The 21,212-nt window shown below is 38.1% G+C and overlaps 1 protein-coding gene across 7 annotated transcripts in view; it reads right to left on the bottom strand.

The window, feature by feature from the left end:
• Positions 1 to 21,212, bottom strand: part of mapk10 (mitogen-activated protein kinase 10) — a 78,034-nt gene that overhangs the window by 31,736 nt on the left and 25,086 nt on the right. For 5 of the 7 annotated variants that reach the window (XM_034192243.1, XM_034192247.1, XM_034192242.1 and 2 more), the window contains exons 2-3: positions 14,974 to 15,045; positions 8,649 to 8,818 (exon numbers count right to left, since the gene is read on the bottom strand). In XM_034192243.1, the coding sequence (XP_034048134.1) occupies positions 8,649 to 8,818; positions 14,974 to 15,045 (242 nt within the window). Of the gene's footprint in view, positions 1 to 8,648; positions 8,819 to 14,947; positions 15,046 to 21,212 lie in introns of all 7 variants that reach the window. The other 2 variants (XM_034192244.1, XM_034192245.1) reach the window with 2 other exon arrangements.

The raw sequence follows: 21,212 nt of genomic DNA, 5'->3' as shown, positions 1-21,212 counted from the left end.
ATAAACATTCAGAAACATAAAGCTGTGAGGAATGTGGACTTTGATGACATCATATAGGGTAACGCCCCTCGAGGCCCTTGATTGAAATGAATGGAAAACAGATTTTTTTTTTTTTTGCAGTGTAAAATTAGTGTTTTTTGTGGACTTTGACGGTGAATACATCAAAATGGTTAAGATGTGTGTTTTAGGAGGATGTAGTCACACGACATGATGAAAGAGAATATTGAAAGAATATTTTGAGGAGAAAAGTAGGAGTTTTTAATTTTATTTATTTATTTATCGAGTGTCACTGGGACAGACGGGGTGCAGACCGAACGGTCCCCTTAAAAATCAGTCCCCCCATGATGCGGATCACGGATTAATGCCTCCTTTCTGCTTCAAACTGCACACCACTCATCTAACTCAGCGACAGATATCTGAAGCTTTAGTACAACAATCATTTCCACATAAATTCAGCATCATTTCATCATAAAAGGAGGCGAGAGCAATCAGAGTGCCGCGGCTAAACAAGCTGCTAGCTGAATTTCACAGAATTTCGCCTCATTTCTACTTAAAACAGCCTTGTTTCTGCTTAAAATTGACTTTATGATGATTTAAGAGGTTTTACCTTTATCATCTGATGGTTAATAATCCCATTAATCCATTTGATTGCTTTGGGTGAAGAGACTCCGTCTCAGACGTGCTGCTGTGGTCTGAAATGACGCATCCGCAGATGCAAAAGGCGGACTGATTTTTAGGGCCGGACCGTTCGGTCTGCATTCGGTCTGCATTTTTCAGATGCATTCTGGCTTATTTTATTTTTTATCAGGACTAGCAGTAATGAAGTAGTGAATTATAATCTGGCATATCATTTTTTTAAAAGATAGTGTTGGCTGGAGTGAGATATGCTCTTTAAAATTTTTTTTTTTTTTTTTTTAAACAGTGAATCTTCTTTAAAACATTGTAGACCCGCTGCACACTATGTGGTCATTGCACTGTTCCCAGGATTTCTAAAACAGTGAATCAGCTTTCTTTAAGTGTTCTAAACATTTTGAAACAGTGGCTCATTTTCTGAACCATTTGCTTTATTTTGCATTTCCGTTCACAAATTCCTTTTCTGAAGCATTTGTTAAATTCACTTTTTTTCAGGCATTTCAAAGCAGTGTATTAGTTTTCTGAAGCAAAAGTTTCATTTGTTATTTTGAGCATTTTGAAATACTAAATTGTTTTCAAAACCAGTTGTTTAATTTGTCATTTTGAGCCTTTCAAAACAGAGCATAATTTTCTGAAGCATTTAGATGATTTAAGGTTGTGAGCATTCTGAAACATGTTTTAAAACAATTTGTTGACTTTTTCTTTAGTGCTTTTTAAAAGTGAACCATGTTGCGAAGCAATTCCTTCATTTAGATTAGATAGAACTTTACTGATCCCTTGGGAAGACTCCCTCAGCGAATTTGAGGTTCCAGCAGCATAGCAGCAGACAGAGTATCAAAAGTAGAAGTAAAAAAGAAAAACAGTTTGCAAATATAAATATAAATACACAAATATAAATACCAGACATACTGATCAATACTGGTTTACTGGCTGCTACTGTTCCTCTCATTCCTGACCTCTGTCTTCCTGTTACTCCTCTTCTCCCCCCAAGTCAATCAATCAATCAATCAATCAATTTTTTTATATAGCGCCAAATCACAACAAACAGTTGCCCCAAGGCGCTTTATATTGTAAGGCAAGGCCATACAATAATTATGTAAAACCCCAACGGTCAAAACGACCCCCTGTGAGCAAGCACTTGGCTACAGTGGGAAGGAAAAACTCCCTTTTAACAGGAAGAAACCTCCAGCAGAACCAGGCTCAGGGAGGGGCAGTCTTCTGGTTGGGGCTGAGGGAGAGAACCAGGAAAAAGACATGCTGTGGAGGGGAGCAGAGATCGATCACTAATGATTAAATGCAGAGTGGTGCATACAGAGCAAAAAGAGAAAGTAACAGTGCATCATGGGAACCCCCCAGCAGTCTACGTCTATAGCAGCATAACTAAGGGATGGTTCAGGGTCACCTGATCCAGCCCTAACTATAAGCTTTAGCAAAAAGGAAAGTTTTAAGCCTAATCTTAAAAGTAGAGAGGGTGTCTGTCTCCCTGATCTGAATTGGGAGCTGGTTCCACAGGAGAGGAGCCTGAAAGCTGAAGGCTCTGCCTCCCATTCTACTCTTACAAACCCTAGGAATTACAAGTAAGCCTGCAGTCTGAGAGCGAAGCGCTCTATTGGGGTGATATGGTACTACGAGGTCCCTAAGATAAGATGGGACCTGATTATTCAAAACCTTATAAGTAAGAAGAAGAATTTTAAATTCTATTCTAGAATTAACAGGAAGCCAATGAAGAGAGGCCAATATGGGTGAGATATGCTCTCTCCTTCTAGTCCCCGTCAGTACTCTAGCTGCAGCATTTTGAATTAACTGAAGGCTTTTTAGGGAACTTTTAGGACAACCTGATAATAATGAATTACAATAGTCCAGCCTAGAGGAAATAAATGCATGAATTAGTTTTTCAGCATCACTCTGAGACAAGACCTTTCTGATTTTAGAGATATTGCGTAAATGCAAAAAAGCAGTCCTACATATTTGTTTAATATGCGCTTTGAATGACATATCCTGATCAAAAATGACTCCAAGATTTCTCACAGTATTACTAGAGGTCAGGGTAATGCCATCCAGAGTAAGGATCTGGTTAGACACCATGTTTCTAAGATTTGTGGGGCCAAGTACAATAACTTCAGTTTTATCTGAGTTTAAAAGCAGGAAATTAGAGGTCATCCATGTCTTTATGTCTGTAAGACAATCCTGCAGTTTAGCTAATTGGTGTGTGTCCTCTGGCTTCATGGATAGATAAAGCTGGGTATCATCTGCGTAACAATGAAAATTTAAGAAATGCTGTCTAATAATACTGCCTAAGGGAAGCATGTATAAAGTGAATAAAATTGAGGAGTTGTACAGTCTGATGGTTTGTACAGTCTAATGATTTGAGCATTAAATGAGCATTAAATGAAAATAGTGAATTATTTCCCTAAACAATTCTTTAATTTTAACTTTTGGACCTTTTTGACCTCTTGGTAACAGTAAATCCTTTCCTCAAAGTATCAAAGCTCAAAGTATCAAGAAGCTTGTCTCCTGCAAGATCTATGTGAGCAAGATTTCAGCACAAATTTAAACTTTGAATCCTTTCTTGGCTCTCTCCCTATGCAGTAATTCAGTCCCAAAAATTGTTATTCATCAGAAATCTATGAACCGTATTGAATTCTTCAGTTATATGGATGTCACCATCTTGCGATGAGACATTGATGTCCATGTTGACATCCTAATGAGACCATTATCATATTTGGTCCATATAATCAGTTGGATATTACATTTGTGTTCAGAATTTTATGTATTAGATGCATTGCCAGATGACAGTTGTTGCAGAGTCAAGCGGTGCCCAGCAGAGCGGCTTAAATTAGATTTGCACCATCTCCCTGCCATCCATCTCTACAAAATCCTCAAAATGGGCACAGTCCCAAAACTAGGCTTCCCAGGCTCCTTTGCAGAGGCTCAAAATTGGCATCAATATGCAAGAATGACCAAAAGTACCTTTGGATAAAAGGATCTGCTAATTACAGGATCTACATTTTCAGGGTACAGGACATTGGTGGGCACTAGAGGTGGGCGGATTGATCCTAATATCAATACCAACGCTGGTACAGAGGGAGGGACTTTGCTTCACTTATTTCTTCGGATGAATCCCACTGAAACTAACAGGTAAGAATTTATATTTATTATGTGTATTTTACTCAATCAATGCATTAATGGATGTATTTCGGTTGTTTAAGCTGCAGGGTGAAAAAAGTGGCAGCTTTTAGCTCGTAAATGATGGTGTATCTAATACTGAGATGAACTGTGACTTCTAATACTGTGTTTTACTGCTTGTGTAAGATGATGACAGTGTTTGGGGTTTTATTTTTTATTTATTCATTTTTCGTGTGTTATTCGTGTTTGTGATCCTTGAATTTACCCAGCAGATGAATTCTGTAACAGATGTGGAACGGACTCTGCTGCAGGAACAGATCAACTGAGTGGCTTGATGACCCCCCGACGGTAGACTGGACACCTGCATGGACTCTAACCAATTGTTGTGTTGTGTTCTGTATTGTACGTGGTTCACCCCTTTGAGTTTGGTCTGCTTGAGGTTTCTTCCGCATTGTCATCAGAGGGAGTTTTTCCTTACCACTGTCACTGTGCTTGCTCTAGGGGTTGGTAAGGGTAGACCTTTCTTGTGTGAAGCACCTTGAGGCAACTTTGTTGCTTTGTTTTTTTCTGTATAAACTAGATAAATTCAACTGAATTGCATAAAAGTAAAGTATTAGTAATACTAAAGTGCAATTTTCAGTGTTATTAGCTTCCTCTTATTACAGATTGCAGTCGCATAATGCCCTCTTCTCCTCCTGCCTGGTGGTTCCATCCTCAGCATTATATACAGTACACTGTAGAGGTGGGCGGATCGATCCTAATATCGATAATATTGATACCAACGCTGGTATTGCTATTGAACGATCGTTGTGTAAAAAGATCGATATTCAAGCTTTTTTTTCTCTCCCGCATGCACTGACTGCTGCGCATGCAGATTCATCAAAGTCTACTCTCTTTCTGTAAGAACAGCGTTGCGCTGTGTCACACAACACGGAGCAGCACACCCTTCCCCCTATGGTCTTTTGTTGTTGCTCCGTCACGTGGCTTAGCGGTGCCAGCCAACAGCCATGCAGGTAGGCTCAGACTGGCCCGCCCACTCAACGCTCTCCTTGAGTCAGCCCTCTACCTCAGGAGATTTTGTTTTAAGTTGTGTTGAGTGATATTTTTTTAAACAAAAATGTTGATTGTGATAATAAAGTATTTTGTTGTCACGTGCAATGTTTGGCAAAATTCTATCATAGGTCTTTTAGATCCTTTGGATCTATGAAGCTTAAATATGAAAAGTATTGGTATCGGTATTGATATCGGCGATACTGGGCCTGTATTTACTTGGTATCGGATCAATACCAAAATTCATAGTATCGCCCACCTCTAGTACACTGTGTCCTCCTCTGGACATGTCCAGACCATCTCAAAGTCACCTCTCTGACCTCTAAACTATCCCATCTGTGCTGTCCCTCTGTACTATCCATCCTCATCACTCCCAAGGAAAATTGCAGCATCTTCAGCTCTGCCACCTGCCTTTTGGTTAGTGCCACTGCCTCTAAGCCATACGTAGCCATTGTCAAGACTGTCGTGTAAACTTTTCCTCTCAGTCTTGCAGATACAGATCTATCACAAATCACTCCTACCACTTTTTTCCCCCACCCACTCCACTCTGCCTGCACTCTCTTCTCCACTTCTCTACCACGATCTCCATTACTTCTGAAAGCTGACATGAAGTATTTAAACTCATTCAGGCATAGACATTAAGCATTTTCAGGGACTTGTCCTGTAGAAGAAGTAGAATGAGAGAACCACTTGTCCTGTTGCTATCCTGACTCGTCCCATATTGTCAGGTTTGCAAATGCAGCACAGCCAAGTTGACGAAGTACCAATGGAGTGAAAGACCCGTTTGAGTAGGATTCCCCTCTATGTGCATCTTTAATTAATAAAGTCATTTTTAAAATAAGATTTACAGTGTGTAGTGTGTGAAGCTCCTGGGCTTTAGGCAAAATACTATTTGTAATATTTAAGAATAAAGTAAGTTAATAATAATAATAATAATAATAATACATTAAATATATATTTTTCAAAGTATTAGAATCTGGTTAATAATATTACTTTGGTAATCTGCAAAAAATGTCTAAATGGCTACAAAAGTGGACATTTAAGGGATTTTGAGGGGGGCTACACAGTGTGTGTGCAGCTGCAGAGAAAGAGGGTTCACTGGCTGTTCTTATTGACACTATCAAAGAGTGAGACAGGTGCACATGTTGATGATCTCAGATCTCTTAGACTTATTGCATATTTGAAGTGAAGAAGTGTGTTGTGTTCTTTAAAATGAACGGCGCTGTGTGTTGATCCCCTGGAGTGACAGGACAGAGTTTTGGGTTTTTTTGTTGTGAATCAGGTGACTATCAGACGACCATTAATGTTGAGGGCTTCATCACCTCCACTCCTTGCAACCGTGCTCCCTTTATTTGCACACATGTACTCTGTATTGCTCCTACTGACTTTCATTTCCTTTCTCTGGAATTGACTGGCAAAATGAGACCCTTTCTTGAGGACTCTCTTTAGTCCAAAGCCAAACCCACATTACTCCTGACACAGCTGCAATTCAGCTGTTGATCTCATGCTCCTTTTTAACCTCAGTAGTATACAGGAGTGGAACTCCTTTAGTTGGAGCAGTTGACTCACTCCCATTCTGAAGGACACAATCCACCAGTTTCCACCAAATCATCATTACCCCATATTTTGAAGATGTCGGTTGTCCTCTCAGCCATTTCACACAGCAGAAGCCTGATTTCACTGTGCTATAGATGTACGAGGTCTATTAGAAAAGTATCCGACCTTATTATTTTTTTCAAAAACCATATGGATTTGAATCACGTGTGATTACATCAGACATGCTTGAACCCTCGTGGGCATGCGAGAGTTTTTTCACGCCTGTCGGTTACGTCATTCGCCTGTGGGCAGTCTTTGAGTGAGGAGTCACCCACCCTTTCGTCGATTTTTTCATTGTTTAGGAATGGCTCAGAGACTGCTGCTTTGTTTGATAAAAATTTTTTCAAAACTGTAAGGCACAACTGAGTGGACATCATTCGATAAATTCAGCTGGTTTTCAGTAAAAATTTTAACGGCTGATGAGAGATTTTGGTCTGGTAGTGTCGCTTTAAGGACGGCCCACGGTGCCTGATGGCGATCTGCGCTTCGAGGCGGCAGCGTCTCGCCGTTTCAAGTTGAAAACTTCCACATTTCAGGCTCTGTTGACCCAGTAAGTCGTCAGAGAACAGAGAACTTTCAGAAGAAGTCGGCATGAGGAGTTTATTCGGACATTCCATTGTTAACGGACATTTTGTAATGAAAGAACGTGCGAGCAGAGTCGCATGTCGGGCCGGACCCGACCGCGGGAAAACACCTCCGTTGGAAACCTTAACGGGCAAGTTGGAACATGCCCAAGCTGTTAAACAATTTCTCAGTTACTCACTTGTTGAAAGCCATCAAAAGCCGCCTGAATTTTACAAATGGTTTTCAACACGGAGGTGTTTTTCCTGTCGCAGCGCACACAGATTTGCCGAGTCGTCACGGAAACGACTCGGCGAATTTGCGCGCACGTCTTTCATTACAAAATGTCCTTAAACAGTGGAATGTCCGCATAAAGTCCTCATGCCGGCCTCTTCTGAATCTTCTCTGTTCTCTCACGATGTCCTGGGTGAATTAAGCCTTAAATTAGAATGTTTTCAGGTCAAAACAGGCCGACGACGGCGCCTGGAAGCGCTGCGCGACGTCCCGCTGCGTGGGAAGTCCTTACACCGACAGAAACACCCCATAATCTCTCATCAGCCGTTAAACTTTCACCAAAAACGAGCTAAATTTCTCGAATAGTGTCTACTCGGATATTCCTCACAGGTCCAGAAAAAATTTTGATAAAGCAACGCGCCGTCTCGAGCAGCGTGTGAAACAAAGGAATTCAGCTGAGAGGGCGGGACCACATCTCACTCAAGGCCTGCCCACAGGGAAATGATGTCACCGACGCGTGAAAAAACTCACGCATGCGCACGAGGGTTCAAGCATGATTGGTGTAATCGCACGTCATTCAAATCCATATAGTTAAAAAAAAATAAAAGGGTCGGTTTATTATCTAATAGACCTCGTATATCTACTTTTTAAGGCACACTTCTTGACCAGCGCATTGCTTTTCCAGAGACTGGACACATTTGGCAGTGATTGATGTGGGTGCTTGCTGATGTTCGTGAAACATCAGTAGGACCTGGTGAACATTGTTCATACTAGCTGAAATTGTTTCATAATTAATACAGATAGTTTAAAAAGACACAGCAACTATCCATCGGTCTTCTTAATCTTCTTCCAGGCCCAGTTGTGGTTGGTAGCTCACTCATTTCCATGGGTTTCCAAAGGTTTTCCCTGTCCAGTTATGCACCTGTTTTAGCTTGTTTTGAGATCACCCTGGAGTCTCCTGATAGTTTACCCAGAAAGCAAGCAGAATGTGTCAAGCATTCTACGAATATGTTCCAACCAACTTTGTGATCTTTCAGAGGGAAAGGAATACTCTTAACATAAAAAGAACACATGGATGATAGCAGTGTTTTCAAAATCTGATTGGTCAGGCATAATGGAAGCACTTAAGACAACACAAGGGTTTTGGGAAGAACTAATAACAAAATGATTGCTGACTTGTCAAATGTAAGATTAGACAATGGATAATCAAGAACATGTCTTGGGGTCAACTATAATGAAATTTTGTAGTCTTTTGCTTCAGCATAGGAAACATGAAGCAAAGATCCACCTCCCTTAATATTCTCCCACAACAAAAACTGTAAGACAGTTTAGAGGACAACAAAATAACCAGCCAAATGAGATAATTACATGTTAACTACTACATCAGAAACATAATAGCATGATAGAATAAAAAAGGTCATCAAGGAAACGCACAATCGTGCACTTACCAGACAATTCCCTGAGCTCCAGAACCAATGGGCTTTAAATTCTGGTAACGTTTTAAAACCGTGAAGGTAGAATCTCCCACTTCCACACTGTAGAAATGGTTGTCCACTTTGCTTTTGCTCATGTTGTAATGCTGGGCAATATATGACACATCCACTTGTTTTCCAAAACCCTGCAGGGAGGAAAATATAAAAGAAAACCTGTATTTATGGAGGTGAATGTGGCCTGCGCTTGCTCACCTGTCAAGCAACAAATGCCCAAATAGGAGTAAAAGTTTAAATAAAATTTCACAGTTTGTTTATTATTGTTCAATCATTAAAAAATTTAAAACTATTAAATAAAGTAAAGCATGTTCTTGATTGCAGAGCACTACATACTCCTGTACTGTTCATTGGTTGCACCCTACTTGACTTATTGTGCTGAAGTTTGGGGCAACAATTACAAAACTACATTGCAACCATTATTCATTCTTCAAAAAAGAGCATTAAGGACAATTCATAATGCAGGTTATCGAGACCACACCAGCCCACTGTTCATTAAATCTCAAATATTAAAACTTAATGATATGATTTCCTTCAAGACTGTTTAATTAATGTACAAAGTGAAAAATAAACAAGTGCCATTTAGAATTCAAGAATATTTTACTGAGAGAGAGGGAAAATATAATTTACGGGGCTTGTATCATTGTAAAATTGCTGGTGCTCATACGACCAGGAAAGGTTTCTGTGTTTTCATGTGTGGCCCTAGAATATGGAATAACCTGACGGATGAACTCAAACGATGTCCAAATATCAATCATTTTAAAAATCAATATAAAAATTGATGTTTTCAAGATATGTATCTAATGAAGTACGATGAGTTTTGTGTTGTCAGTTGTAATTGTGAACTGGTTCAGTAACATTCATTTGTGTATGTGCATGTATGTATATATGTATGTATGTGTGTATATATATGTGTAGGTGTATGTTGGTGTGTGTATACATGTAGACTGTATATGTATGTAAATATGTATGTAGACAAAGACACGGTGTTCACTAGATACACTCAACAAAAATCTAAACGCAACACTTTTGGTTTTGCTCCCATTTTGTATGAGATGAACTCAAAGATCTAAAACTTTTTCCACATACACAATATCACCATTTCCCTCAAATATTGTTCACAAACCAGTCTAAATCTGTGATAGTGAGCACTTCTCCTTTGCTGAGATAATCCATCCCACCTCACAGGTGTGCCATATCAAGATGCTGATTAGACACCATGATTAGTACACAGGTGTGCCTTAGACTGTCCACAATAAAAGGCCACTCTGAAAGGTGCAGTTTTGTTTTATTGGGGGGGATACCAGTCAGTATCTGGTGTGACCACCATTTACCTCATGCAGTGCAACACATCTCCTTCGCATAGAGTTGATCAGGTTGTCAATTGTGGCCTGTGGAATGTTGGTCCACTCCTCTTCAATGGCTGTGCGAAGTTGCGACGACGAACTGGAGTCAGGTCGAGACCCCGATGAGGACGACGAGCATGCAGATGAGCTTCCCTGAGACGGATTCTGACAGTTTGTGCAGAAATTCTTTGGTTATGCAAACCGATTGTTTCAGCAGCTGTCCGAGTGGCTGGTCTCAGACGATCTTGGAGGTGAACATGCTGGATGTGGAGGTCCTGGGCTGGTGTGGTTACACGTGGTCTGCGGTTGTGAGGCTGGTTGGATGTACTGCCAAATTCTCTGAAACGCCTTTGGAGACGGCTTATGGTAGAGAAATGAACATTCAATGCACGAGCAACAGCTCTGGTTGACATTCCTGCTGTCAGCATGCCAATTGCACGCTCCCTCAAATCTTGCGACATCTGTGGCATTGTGCTGTGTGATAACACTGCACCTTTCAGAGTGGCCTTTTATTGTGGACAGTCTAAGGCACACCTGTGCACTAATCATGGTGTCTAATCAGCATCTTGATATGGCACACCTGTGAGGTGGGATGGATTATCTCAGCAAAGGAGATGTGCTCACTATCACAGATTTAGACTGGTTTGTGAACAATATTTGAGGGAAATGGTGATATTGTGTATGTGGAGAAAGTTTTAGATCTTTGAGTTCATCTCATACAAAATGGGAGCAAAACCAAAAGTGTTGCGTTTATATTTTTTGTTGAGTATATGTTTATGATAATGGGATGTGAGATTGTGTTGTTAAATGTGTTTGTAGCATGGTCCAAGCAGAGGGTCACCACTTAGAGTCTGGTCTGCTTGAGGTTTCTTCCTCAATACATCTGAGGGAGTTTTTCCTTACCACTGTCGCCTGTGTGCTTGCTCTGGGGGTTGGTAATGTGTCTATATGAGTATGTATGTATATATGGGGTGGGAGTTTATAAGCTTTGCTTCTGCTCGCCCTCTTTTTGGTCACACATGTCACTGTGGAATTGTCTTGTGTATCAGTTTTTGTTGTTGTCGAGTTTGTGTGCCAAAATAAATAAGTTCAATAAATAAGTTCAATAAATAAATAAAAATTATTCATGGAATTGATAATAATTGAGGTCCTCTGTCAAAATTATACTGCTTTACATTTCTCTGAAGGCAGGCAAAGTAATAAGCAAGTTACAAATGGCAGTGGTTATCATTTTAGCTGACCATCTTATTATATGAAACGCTCTACTGAAGCATAAACTGTTCTAAAAATAGTTCAGCACAATTACCAGTCAGCATGAAGGCCAGTAGTCAATAGTAAAAGTACAATCCGTAGTTCTTGAATTGTCATTGGCTAGTGGCTTTGCTAGATAGATTACAATGCAGCTGACTCCAAAACACACATAAGATAATTTGTGACCAAATAAAATCCTGCTAATTGTCAGGGAACCTCAAGCCACTCCTTAGTTAATGATTTTATTTAACAGTATAACCTTGCAGTTTATATGTTAAAACATATTTGAGAATCCATACAAGTGGTGTCGTTAATTACTAATGCAGTGCAGGCTTAATCACATACTGAAAGTAATATTGCTGGAAGTAAGAAAGAAATAGTTATTCCAAGTTATGTTCTCCATTGAAAGTACACTGAAAAAAGAACCAACTTAAAAAAAAAACATTACAAATTGGTAAAACCTGAATGAATCAAGTTGTTTGAACTTGTTTGTAAGTTAACTTGCAAACTTAAGTTCAAACAACTTAATTCAATTGTAACATTTTTTTAAGTTGGTTCAACTATTCTCTTTTTTCAGTGTACCAATTTGTTCAGCAAATTATTTAAATATGAGACAATAATTTCTTAGATGTCTATGTGTAAATACAGTCCACATATTGCACATTAAACAATCTTCTAAACATTATTTTGAAATCTAATGAATAAAATGACCATTTTTGTTCACCGTATTGACTTTTCAACAAACAAATCATGCTGAAAATGTATAAAAATTCCCCACGATTAGCAAGGCATCCATAGGATTAACGGAGTCTGTCAGTGAGTGAGCCTGCCAAATGTTAGTCAGTACCCACCCATAAGGGCAACGGACACAACTGTAAATTGATCTTTGGCTGTTAGCCCATCTTATGTTTTGCCAAATGGTGACTTCTGAAATGAATAATGCAATTAATGGATATTTGCCAAGCCATATGGACTAACCCAAAAGGTGACTTCTGAAATCAATAATGCACATTTGAGTAGCTATTTACGCCATCTAGCGGGTGATGTGAGCATTTCAGGGCTTCTGGTACATTTCCTACTTGAAACCCAAAATTCAGCACAACAACAACAAGAAGACATTTGTAAATGTCAGAAATGCATACTTTTATGGCAAACAGAGCTTTGGTTCCCGGTATTAATGTGTAAAAACTTTGAGAGTTTTATGGTTGAAAAACTGACCCACTGCATATTCAGCTCTGAAATTTTCAAATTCTGACAGATGTAAGCAAGGACCAATGAAGCTCTATTTTGGACCATGTTTGTGTAATGGTGTCTCAAGGAAAATGGATAATATAAAATAAATACGAACTGGCCTGCACTGACTGCATGACGACTAAATACTGGCACTTAGTGGCGAGCCTGTTGGGCTCATCATAGGGTCCTGGTGGCTAGTATTCCATGTAATTAAAAGCAGTATAAATATATGCTAATTTGACACAGCATGTGTCAGGTAAATTAAGAAAGTGTTAAAAGGTTAGTAAACATGCATCACTAGTGTAATGTGCAATTTTTGATGGCGTTTTAAATTTAGTCAACACATTGAAGCCATTCCCCCAAAATTGTTGACACCATTAATTAATTCAAATTATTTATTTTGTACTATTCATGGATGTTTGACTAACTGAATTATATGGTGAACAAACGTGAATATCTTTCAAAATATTTTAATGAGTCCTCATGGTCATTGTTGATGAATATAGCAGAATGTATGCTACCACTTCAGAACAGAAAACTGCAAGCTGCCGATAGCCAAATATTAAATACAGTGATGAATTTATGTACTGCTGGTTGATGAATTTATGAAAATGTTTCATCTTATTTTGAATAAAATAATTATCTTTAAAAACATGTTTGATTCCAAGCTGTAATATGAAATAATATGCCAGTACATAGTATCAAGTAATTTTAGTTCTATATTTGTGGTTACGAATCAGTTTGAGATATATATACACACACACACACACACACACACACACACACACACTTCCCTGAAGGAAGTTGAATGCCAGGGTTTACACTAATGACCCTGTGTCCCAAATGACCAAATATTGTCCGTCACTAACAAATAGTTTTGTTTCAGCTATAACAAAATAGTGAGCAGTGCTTTGTAAAAAATATAATTCATAACATATTCTTGACATTTAAAAAAAATCAGAAAGTTTAAAGAATTGAGAATTGTATCAAATATTATTTTTTTTTTTCATTTATGATAAGAATTAGATGACAAAGAATTACAAAAACTGTCCCAACACCTTAATTCACCCTATAGTTTACCTAAAAAAAAGACACCCTGCAGAAGAGTAAATTGTGTAGTACTCATATTATGACATCAAAAGTTATTAATTTTTCTAATTTATTTATCAATTAGATTAAAATATTTTCTTATTAACATTCACACAATAGTTTTTAGTAGGCTGTAATTACTTGGGCAGAGAAGTCTTACAAATGGTGGGCAACAAAATCAAAAGCTAATTACAGACTGTAATTACAGCGCAATTAACAACAGAGATGAAGCTGTACTGCTGGGGGGGGGGGGGGGATCATCCAAACTCATGTTCAAATCATGTAAATGCAATGGACTGGACACTTTAAAGCACAGCCCTGTTATATATGGCAGCTATTAAACATCATGCTCGGGGCATCACTCGCCCTCACATGCATGTGTAATGTAAATGTCCCATGAAGCAACTGAATAATGCAACAGTGGCCTTAGATAAGAGCTGCAGTGTTAGTCTGCAGCAAAACACAGAGAAATATAGAATGCACAATTCAGGAGTTTTACATTCCTATCATCATAACTCATACAGGGACCGATGATACAATTTTATTCACAACCTTTCCTCAATAATTTGCCTTATGACATAATATGACATAAATGTGATTTAGCTTTATTTATTAAATCTCTTGTCTTTTTATTCTCATTTTCCTACAGTTGCATATATTTTTTTTTATATGTGAAATATTCACAATGGCACTGTAAAAATGATTATGCAAGTAAACAAAACCAGAGCTAACATTTGGATAAATAAAATATTGGCAGTTCTGTTTCTTTAGCTGGAACATTTCTAATTTATGAAGACCAAACACTAGTGTGTACTTTTGGGCCTGACTGAGCAGGGATAAGAAAGAGTCATACTGAAAAGAAGGTTTTGTTGATACCTGATCATACTCAAACCCAAACATGTCTGAATTAAATTTATTTTGGAGGTTCACTTCAAATTTGGAGAGAATCCAATAAATTATGTTCAAGCTATCACGTGGATAAGAATTAATACTGTGTTTGGTTAAGTGGACGGCCCTTAGAGGGTCTTGGTGAAACCCAATCAAACTCAATTTCAAATTTGTCCGAGATACATTCATTTGGGAGATCCACGTCAAATTTGCTGAAAATCTGTTGAATTTTGTGCAAGTTATTGTGAGCACAAGAAAATGATATTGACACATGGAAGAATGCACTGGCAGAGTCCGTTTCGATATCCCCTTAGCCTTACACCCAGTGGGGAGCTAATAAACAGCAGGAACATGACCTTTACTGTGGTTAACACACTTTTTTTCTGTAAGAGAGTTAACAGTAGCACAACATATCCAGCAATAAATGGAAATGGAAGTGAATGAATACTGTACCTTTTTTACCTGTAAGGAACACACACCTGACAAAAGGCTATCTTCACATCCAGGATCGGTTGGCTGCAGTTATATAAGAAATGTCTGCTCATAAATACCTGAAAGATACAAAGGAAACCAGGAGTCAGAGTGGCAGTGTGTGGCATGAGTATCAGGAACCAAACACAAAAGGACAGTTCTAATTATTTAAGACATTAATAATACATAAATAATTCAGTCAATCATCTTGTAATTAAAAAAAATAAAAGGGGCACATAATGAAGACAAACTAACTGATTAAAATCTGGTGAGGTTTGATGCCCCAGATCAACAGAAAGATCAACTTTGCAGGGCTGGTTAAAAAATAAATAAATAAATAAAAATACATATAAACACACTTTTTTTTCTGAAAAGCAGTGATTTTTTTTCTTTTATTGATTTAAATTGACTTTTTCATTTTTATTTATTTCACTCTTCTAAATGAGATTATACAAATAATATCATTAATTGTTTTCTTTATGTTAAAACACAAAGGTGAACATACATGTACTATTAATTAATGGTACTGATTTCATATTCAGTGATGTTTTAAGTACTGATTTGTAAAAAAAAAAAAAAAGAATCATTTGATGATTTTATTTTAATAGCGATTTAAATCATACCAGCCCTGCAACTTTGTTTTCCTTATTTAAAATCCCATAGACGTGACTGCCACCTGCAGGATGGTTAGTGAATGCTGGATGGATGATGGAAATTAGGAGCAGATCCAATTGTGGGTGAGACAGAAAAAGAGCGTGAGATACCTTTTCCACTCAGAAATGTATTAAATCAGAGAAGTTAGTTATTTTCTGATTGTTTTATAGTTATATTCTTAAACTCAAACAATGCTGACATACCTCCACACAACCCTGTGGAAAGCAGAAACTCATCTTTAAAACCACATTCAGTGTTTCTGAAATTCACTTGTCACAAAAAAAAAAAAAAAAAAAACACTATGCACACCTCAAAATTTCCACACAAAATTGCAAAAAATAATATATGCTGATGTCATAAAGCACTGACACACAATATGCTGTCTGCTGATGAGAAAAACAATCCGGTCAGATCTCAAATGTGATGCAGAGTAGGTCATCAGTACGTGGCTGCACACGTTTTTCCACATAGAGCTGGAGTTGTGCCACAAAGGGCATCCGGTGTAAACCTTGAGCCAAACCCAAATGTGGATCTGTACGGGATCTGCTGTGGTGACCCTGAATAACTGGGGCAGCCAAAAGCAAATGTCATCCGTCTACATGAAAGTTTTCTTTCAAAACAGTTCAGCTTCAAGGTGTCAGATTCTTCCTTCCTTTATTTTATTACAGGTATAATGTGAAATATTTAAAATTCAGAGCAGAAATGAAATTTGCATCTACATATTAATATTTTTGGTAACTAATAAACGGTCACAATAATTAGTCCTGTGATAATACTCTTGACCTTTGTCACCATTCTTGCTATTTTTGCCCCATAGTTTCATAACATTCAGTCATAGATAGTCCAAACTATACCTTTTTGGAATCTTTGTGATCAGACAAATAATGTGGTATATTTTTCAATATGATTGGAACATTTTTTTTTTTATTTCAACCCCTGCGTAATTCTTTTATTGACCCCTACCTGGCCGCCTATTGAAAATTCAAGTGGCCAAATTGTTTTTCAGAAGAGTAATGTCTAAGGAGTGTGTGTCAATTTTGGTGCTTGTTTCCAGAAATGAACGATTGTTACAGTTATCTGCTGCATTAATACTGTGTACTACAGAATAAAGTACTGTAAAAAAAAAAAAGCAGCTACTCATTATCTACATTTAAATGTAGAGTTGCATATTTTCTTCAGCTGTTCTGCAGCCAGACCAACTTTAAAATTTGCAATGGAATAATGCCTGATGTCAAATTTAACTGGACAAAGAAAGGCACAGCGGAAAAAAGTGATTCCACAAAATTCTTAAATGAATATGAAAAAAAAGAATGAAATGTATCACACTTATCACGCAAAATTTATTTCTGCTTTTATACAATGTCATTAGAATTTCTTCTCACTTCTTTCTAATATTCAGTCCAAGCATCTAATTCTCCCAGATTTTTGTTTGGTCCCGTGTGAACTCTCACTTCCAGTCGGACGCCTAAAACTGACATTCACCTGTTTTTAAAATGCTTCAAAGTGATACAACTGAACAGTTGTCTTCAGCACATGGAATTCTGTTACTTAAGTCATGAACGTGTACAATGAGCTGTTTCACAAGTTCACTTTCTTAAAATGTATGACATTTTGGTAATGCTCAATCAGAACTTTCAACATGTTCAACATGAAACCCCAGTTGTAAACTCTAGACAAAATGTAATTTTTCGACAATAGGACCTTTTTAATGGACAACCTGCAATACCACCCAAGTGTCACCCTGTTGCACTTACATTTATTTCAAATCCTGGTTTTATTGCATGTCCTACCAACAAATTATAATAATCTAAAATGCAGGATAGATGTGAACTGCTGCATGTTTTATAATGTCGGTAGAAAAATCTAGGACTTGGAAATATATTATTTAGTTTTAATGATGTCACAGTTACAGTTTTGCGTGACTGGTAATCCAGTGGCAGGACAAAAATAAATAAATAAATGTAGGACACAAAGGTACAATGTTTCTACTTTGGGTGGCTGTATTTAGGTCAGCCCTTTACTTGTTTTTGCAGTGACACAGCTCAAAGTGAACACAGACATCCCGGCAGATGGTCAGAGGAATTTATTCCCAAAGTTAAAAGTGATGCACAGACTGATGAGGTCAGCCTGTTACCACAGCGCCAGAAATGATGAAAGAACCACAATAATAATCGCTCTGAATTATCATCAGAAAGAACTCATGAATTCATTGGTCTAGACTTATACATTGAGGCAGCTACAGAGAATAAAACAAGAAAACAAATAAAAACAGTGATATAAGCTACAGAACTATGATGAAGCTCACAAAATGAGCTCTGCCATAATAGCTGCTTGCATGTATTATATGCCAGTGGTAGTAAAGTGTTTCTGATGAAATGCACGCATGATTTTGTGCTCCCGTTATGAAAATGTGGCACTTTTCATGACAATATCACAAAACAATAGATTAATGTATATTTCGTGCTGCTGAATCAGGACATGCCGTGAGATATGGTAGAAAAATGCATAACAAAAACTCTTACTTAAATGCAAACCACCATTTTTCATTGTATCAGAGTAATTATGATCCATAGTTATATAATTTTATTCATGTCATTTAAATACATATGAATTTACAGTCGGTTACACAGAGATGAAAGTTTTCAAAAAATGATCAAATTTCAGAGACATTGCTGCCTGAAGATTTGACTATTGATGGGTTGTATTAAAGTAAATTTGTTGAAAATTAGGATCTTTAGGTTTTCAAGTGCAAAGTCCATCCATTTGTTTCAAACTGTCAAATGACAATAATATGAGCGAAGCGTCACGCAGCGGCACGAAGCTCACTCATGGTACAGGGCGTTCTAAACAGGAAGTGCCAATTTTCAAATCCACAGTAAAACAGGGAATGTTCAAATTTCAAACACTTCCTGGATTGACAGATGAGATCCCATGGAATCTCGCGGGAACTCAGTGGCAAGCTCACACTCAAACAGGAAGTGCCAATTTATCAGTCACAGTGAAACAGGATGTGTTCAAATGTCAAACACTTCCTGGCATGGGTGGAGCTAGAGTGTGTGTGTGTGTGGGGTGGGGGGGGGAGCTCCCCCAGAAGCTGAAAGGTTTCAGTTATCCTCATGCTCCCAAGAACCATTCTACTGAAAAAAGTCTGAAGGACCTAAAGGACATGGTTAGATGGTGAGGAGTTTTTCCAGGCATGTGAGGGGCAAATAAAGAAAAATGCTTAAAAAGGTGAGGGGTCAGAAGCTGAAAGGTTTTTGCCATGCTAATGCTCCCCTGAAGCATTTACTCAAAATAAAATCTGAAGGACCTAAATGACATGATGAGATGCTGACGAGCATCACTCATTCATGTCCATGACATATGCATATTACAAAATATAGATCAAAAGGGCTTTTCACTGTTAAAATCAAATAACTGCTAAATCAGCAATCCGGATCAGATGCAGATCAAACTTAGTCTATTCATTGAGCGTGCCAGTTTGCACCTCATTGTCACAAATGAGAGTGAGTGAGGCACTTTTGATTGAGATATAATGCAAAATGTACACGAAATGGGCTTTTCAATAGTAAATTCAGATGCCCACAAAATCCACAATCTGGATCAGATCCAGATCAAACTTTGTCAGGCGATACCGAGTGTCAGTCTGCACCTCACTTTAAAATATGAGAGTGATTGGGCCATGTTTGCTTAAGATATAATTTAAAATGTACATTAAATGGGGTTTTCAATGTTAAATTTAAATGGCCACAAAATCTGTAATCTGGATCAAACTTTGTCAGTCGATAAAGGATACCATCCTACATAGCGCTCTCAAATATATAAATTTTTGAAAATTTGTTTGTAGTTTAAAAAAATCATAATGATATATAAACAATTGTGGGCTCCAGGCTGTCCACAAACAAACAGGCGAAAACATAACCTCCACCAACTACCTCCTCCGTTGACGGAGGTAAAAATGTGTTTGCTATTAAGCCGACACGTCATCGCTGAGTGGAGCGGCTCTGCCATCTACCAACCTACATCTGGACTGCTCTAATCCTCAGCCATCTGTGAATGTTAGACATCAAACCTCTCACATGGACAAAACATTTGTCTTCTATCAGTATAAAGTATAAAGTATAAAGTATGTGCTAAGGTGATTCTTTTTTTTTTCTTCCCATTAATATACATGAACGGGTGACTTGCATATATTCAAGTTTGTGTCTAAAAACAGCCCATATACAGTGAGGTGATGGATGCATCAATAAAAGAAAGAGAAAATCGATTTCTGAGAAATAACTGTGTCTGTACCTTTTAAATCAAAAGTATTGTAGCTGTTGCTTACCACATCCCCTCTCCAAAGGAAGGTAGAGCATAAGTGGTCTTATAGATGCATATTATCATTCTTTTCCACAGAGGGTGTGGGCATGTCTCACAGAGCAGGTAGGAGTTAAGATGTGGATTTCTGTGACATATATACCAGAAGTCTACATCAATTCATCAAAGGGTTAGATTAAAAATTGATTTTACACAGTATGATCCTTTTAATTTAATGTATTTTACATGCAAATCATATGAACAATGTATAAATTGCACCACTGTATGGGGCCGATCTAAAGACCAGAACTAACCAGATACATGAGTACTATGTATTTATTTTTAAATACTGTCTGACATTTTGGGGCCAATGCTGTGTACATACACTTTATAACTAAATGTAAAATTAGATTAGACAGAATATTATTGATCCCTTGGGAAGACTCCCACAGGGAAATTGAGGTTCCAGCAGCATTGTATAGCAGGGAAAGGGTAAGAAGCACACAGAGTATCAAAAGTGAAAGTAAAAAGTTAAAAAAAAGAAGTACGAAATATAAATACGAGGTCTGTGATGAAAAAAGCGGTCCTTTTTATTTTTTTCAAAAAATAAATGGATTTGATTCATATGTTTTTACGTCAGACATGCTTGAACCCTCGTGCGCATGCGTGAGTTTTTTCACGCGTCGGTGACGTCAATTCGCCTGTGGACAGGCCTTGAGTGAGGAGTGCTCCACCCCGCCCGTCAGAATCTCTTTGTCTGAATAGCCACTGCGGACGGTGCGCGTTGCTTTATCAAAATTTTTTTCTGGACCTGTGAGGAATATCCGAGTGGACACTATTCGAGAAATTAAGCTGGTTTTCGGTGAAAAGTTTAACGGCTGATGAGAGATTATGGGGTGTTTCTGTCGCTGTAAGGACTTCCCATGGAGCGGGACGTCGCGCAGCGCTTCCAGGCGCCATCGTCGGCCTGTTTCGACCTGAAAACATTCTAATTTAAGGCTTAATTCACCCAGGACGTCGTGAGAGAACAGAGAAGATTCAGAAGAGGCCGGCATGAGGACTTTATGCGGACATTCCACTGTTTAAGGACATTTTGTAATGAAAGACGTGCGCGCAAATTCGTCAAGTTGTTTCCGTGATGACTCGGCGAATCTGTGTGCGCCGCGACAGGAAAAACACCTCCGTGTTGAAAACCATTTGTAAAATTCAGGCGGCTTTTGATGGCTTTCAACAAGTGAGTAACTGAGAAACTGTTTAACAGCTTGGTCATGTTCCAACTTGCCCGTTAAGGTTT

Source organism: Thalassophryne amazonica, chromosome 17, assembly GCF_902500255.1.
Source record: "Thalassophryne amazonica chromosome 17, fThaAma1.1, whole genome shotgun sequence".
In the NCBI taxonomy this organism is placed as follows: Eukaryota; Metazoa; Chordata; class Actinopteri; order Batrachoidiformes; family Batrachoididae; genus Thalassophryne; species Thalassophryne amazonica.
The sequence above is the reverse complement of the archived record's forward strand: the minus strand, read 5'-3'. Positions and strand labels throughout refer to the sequence as shown.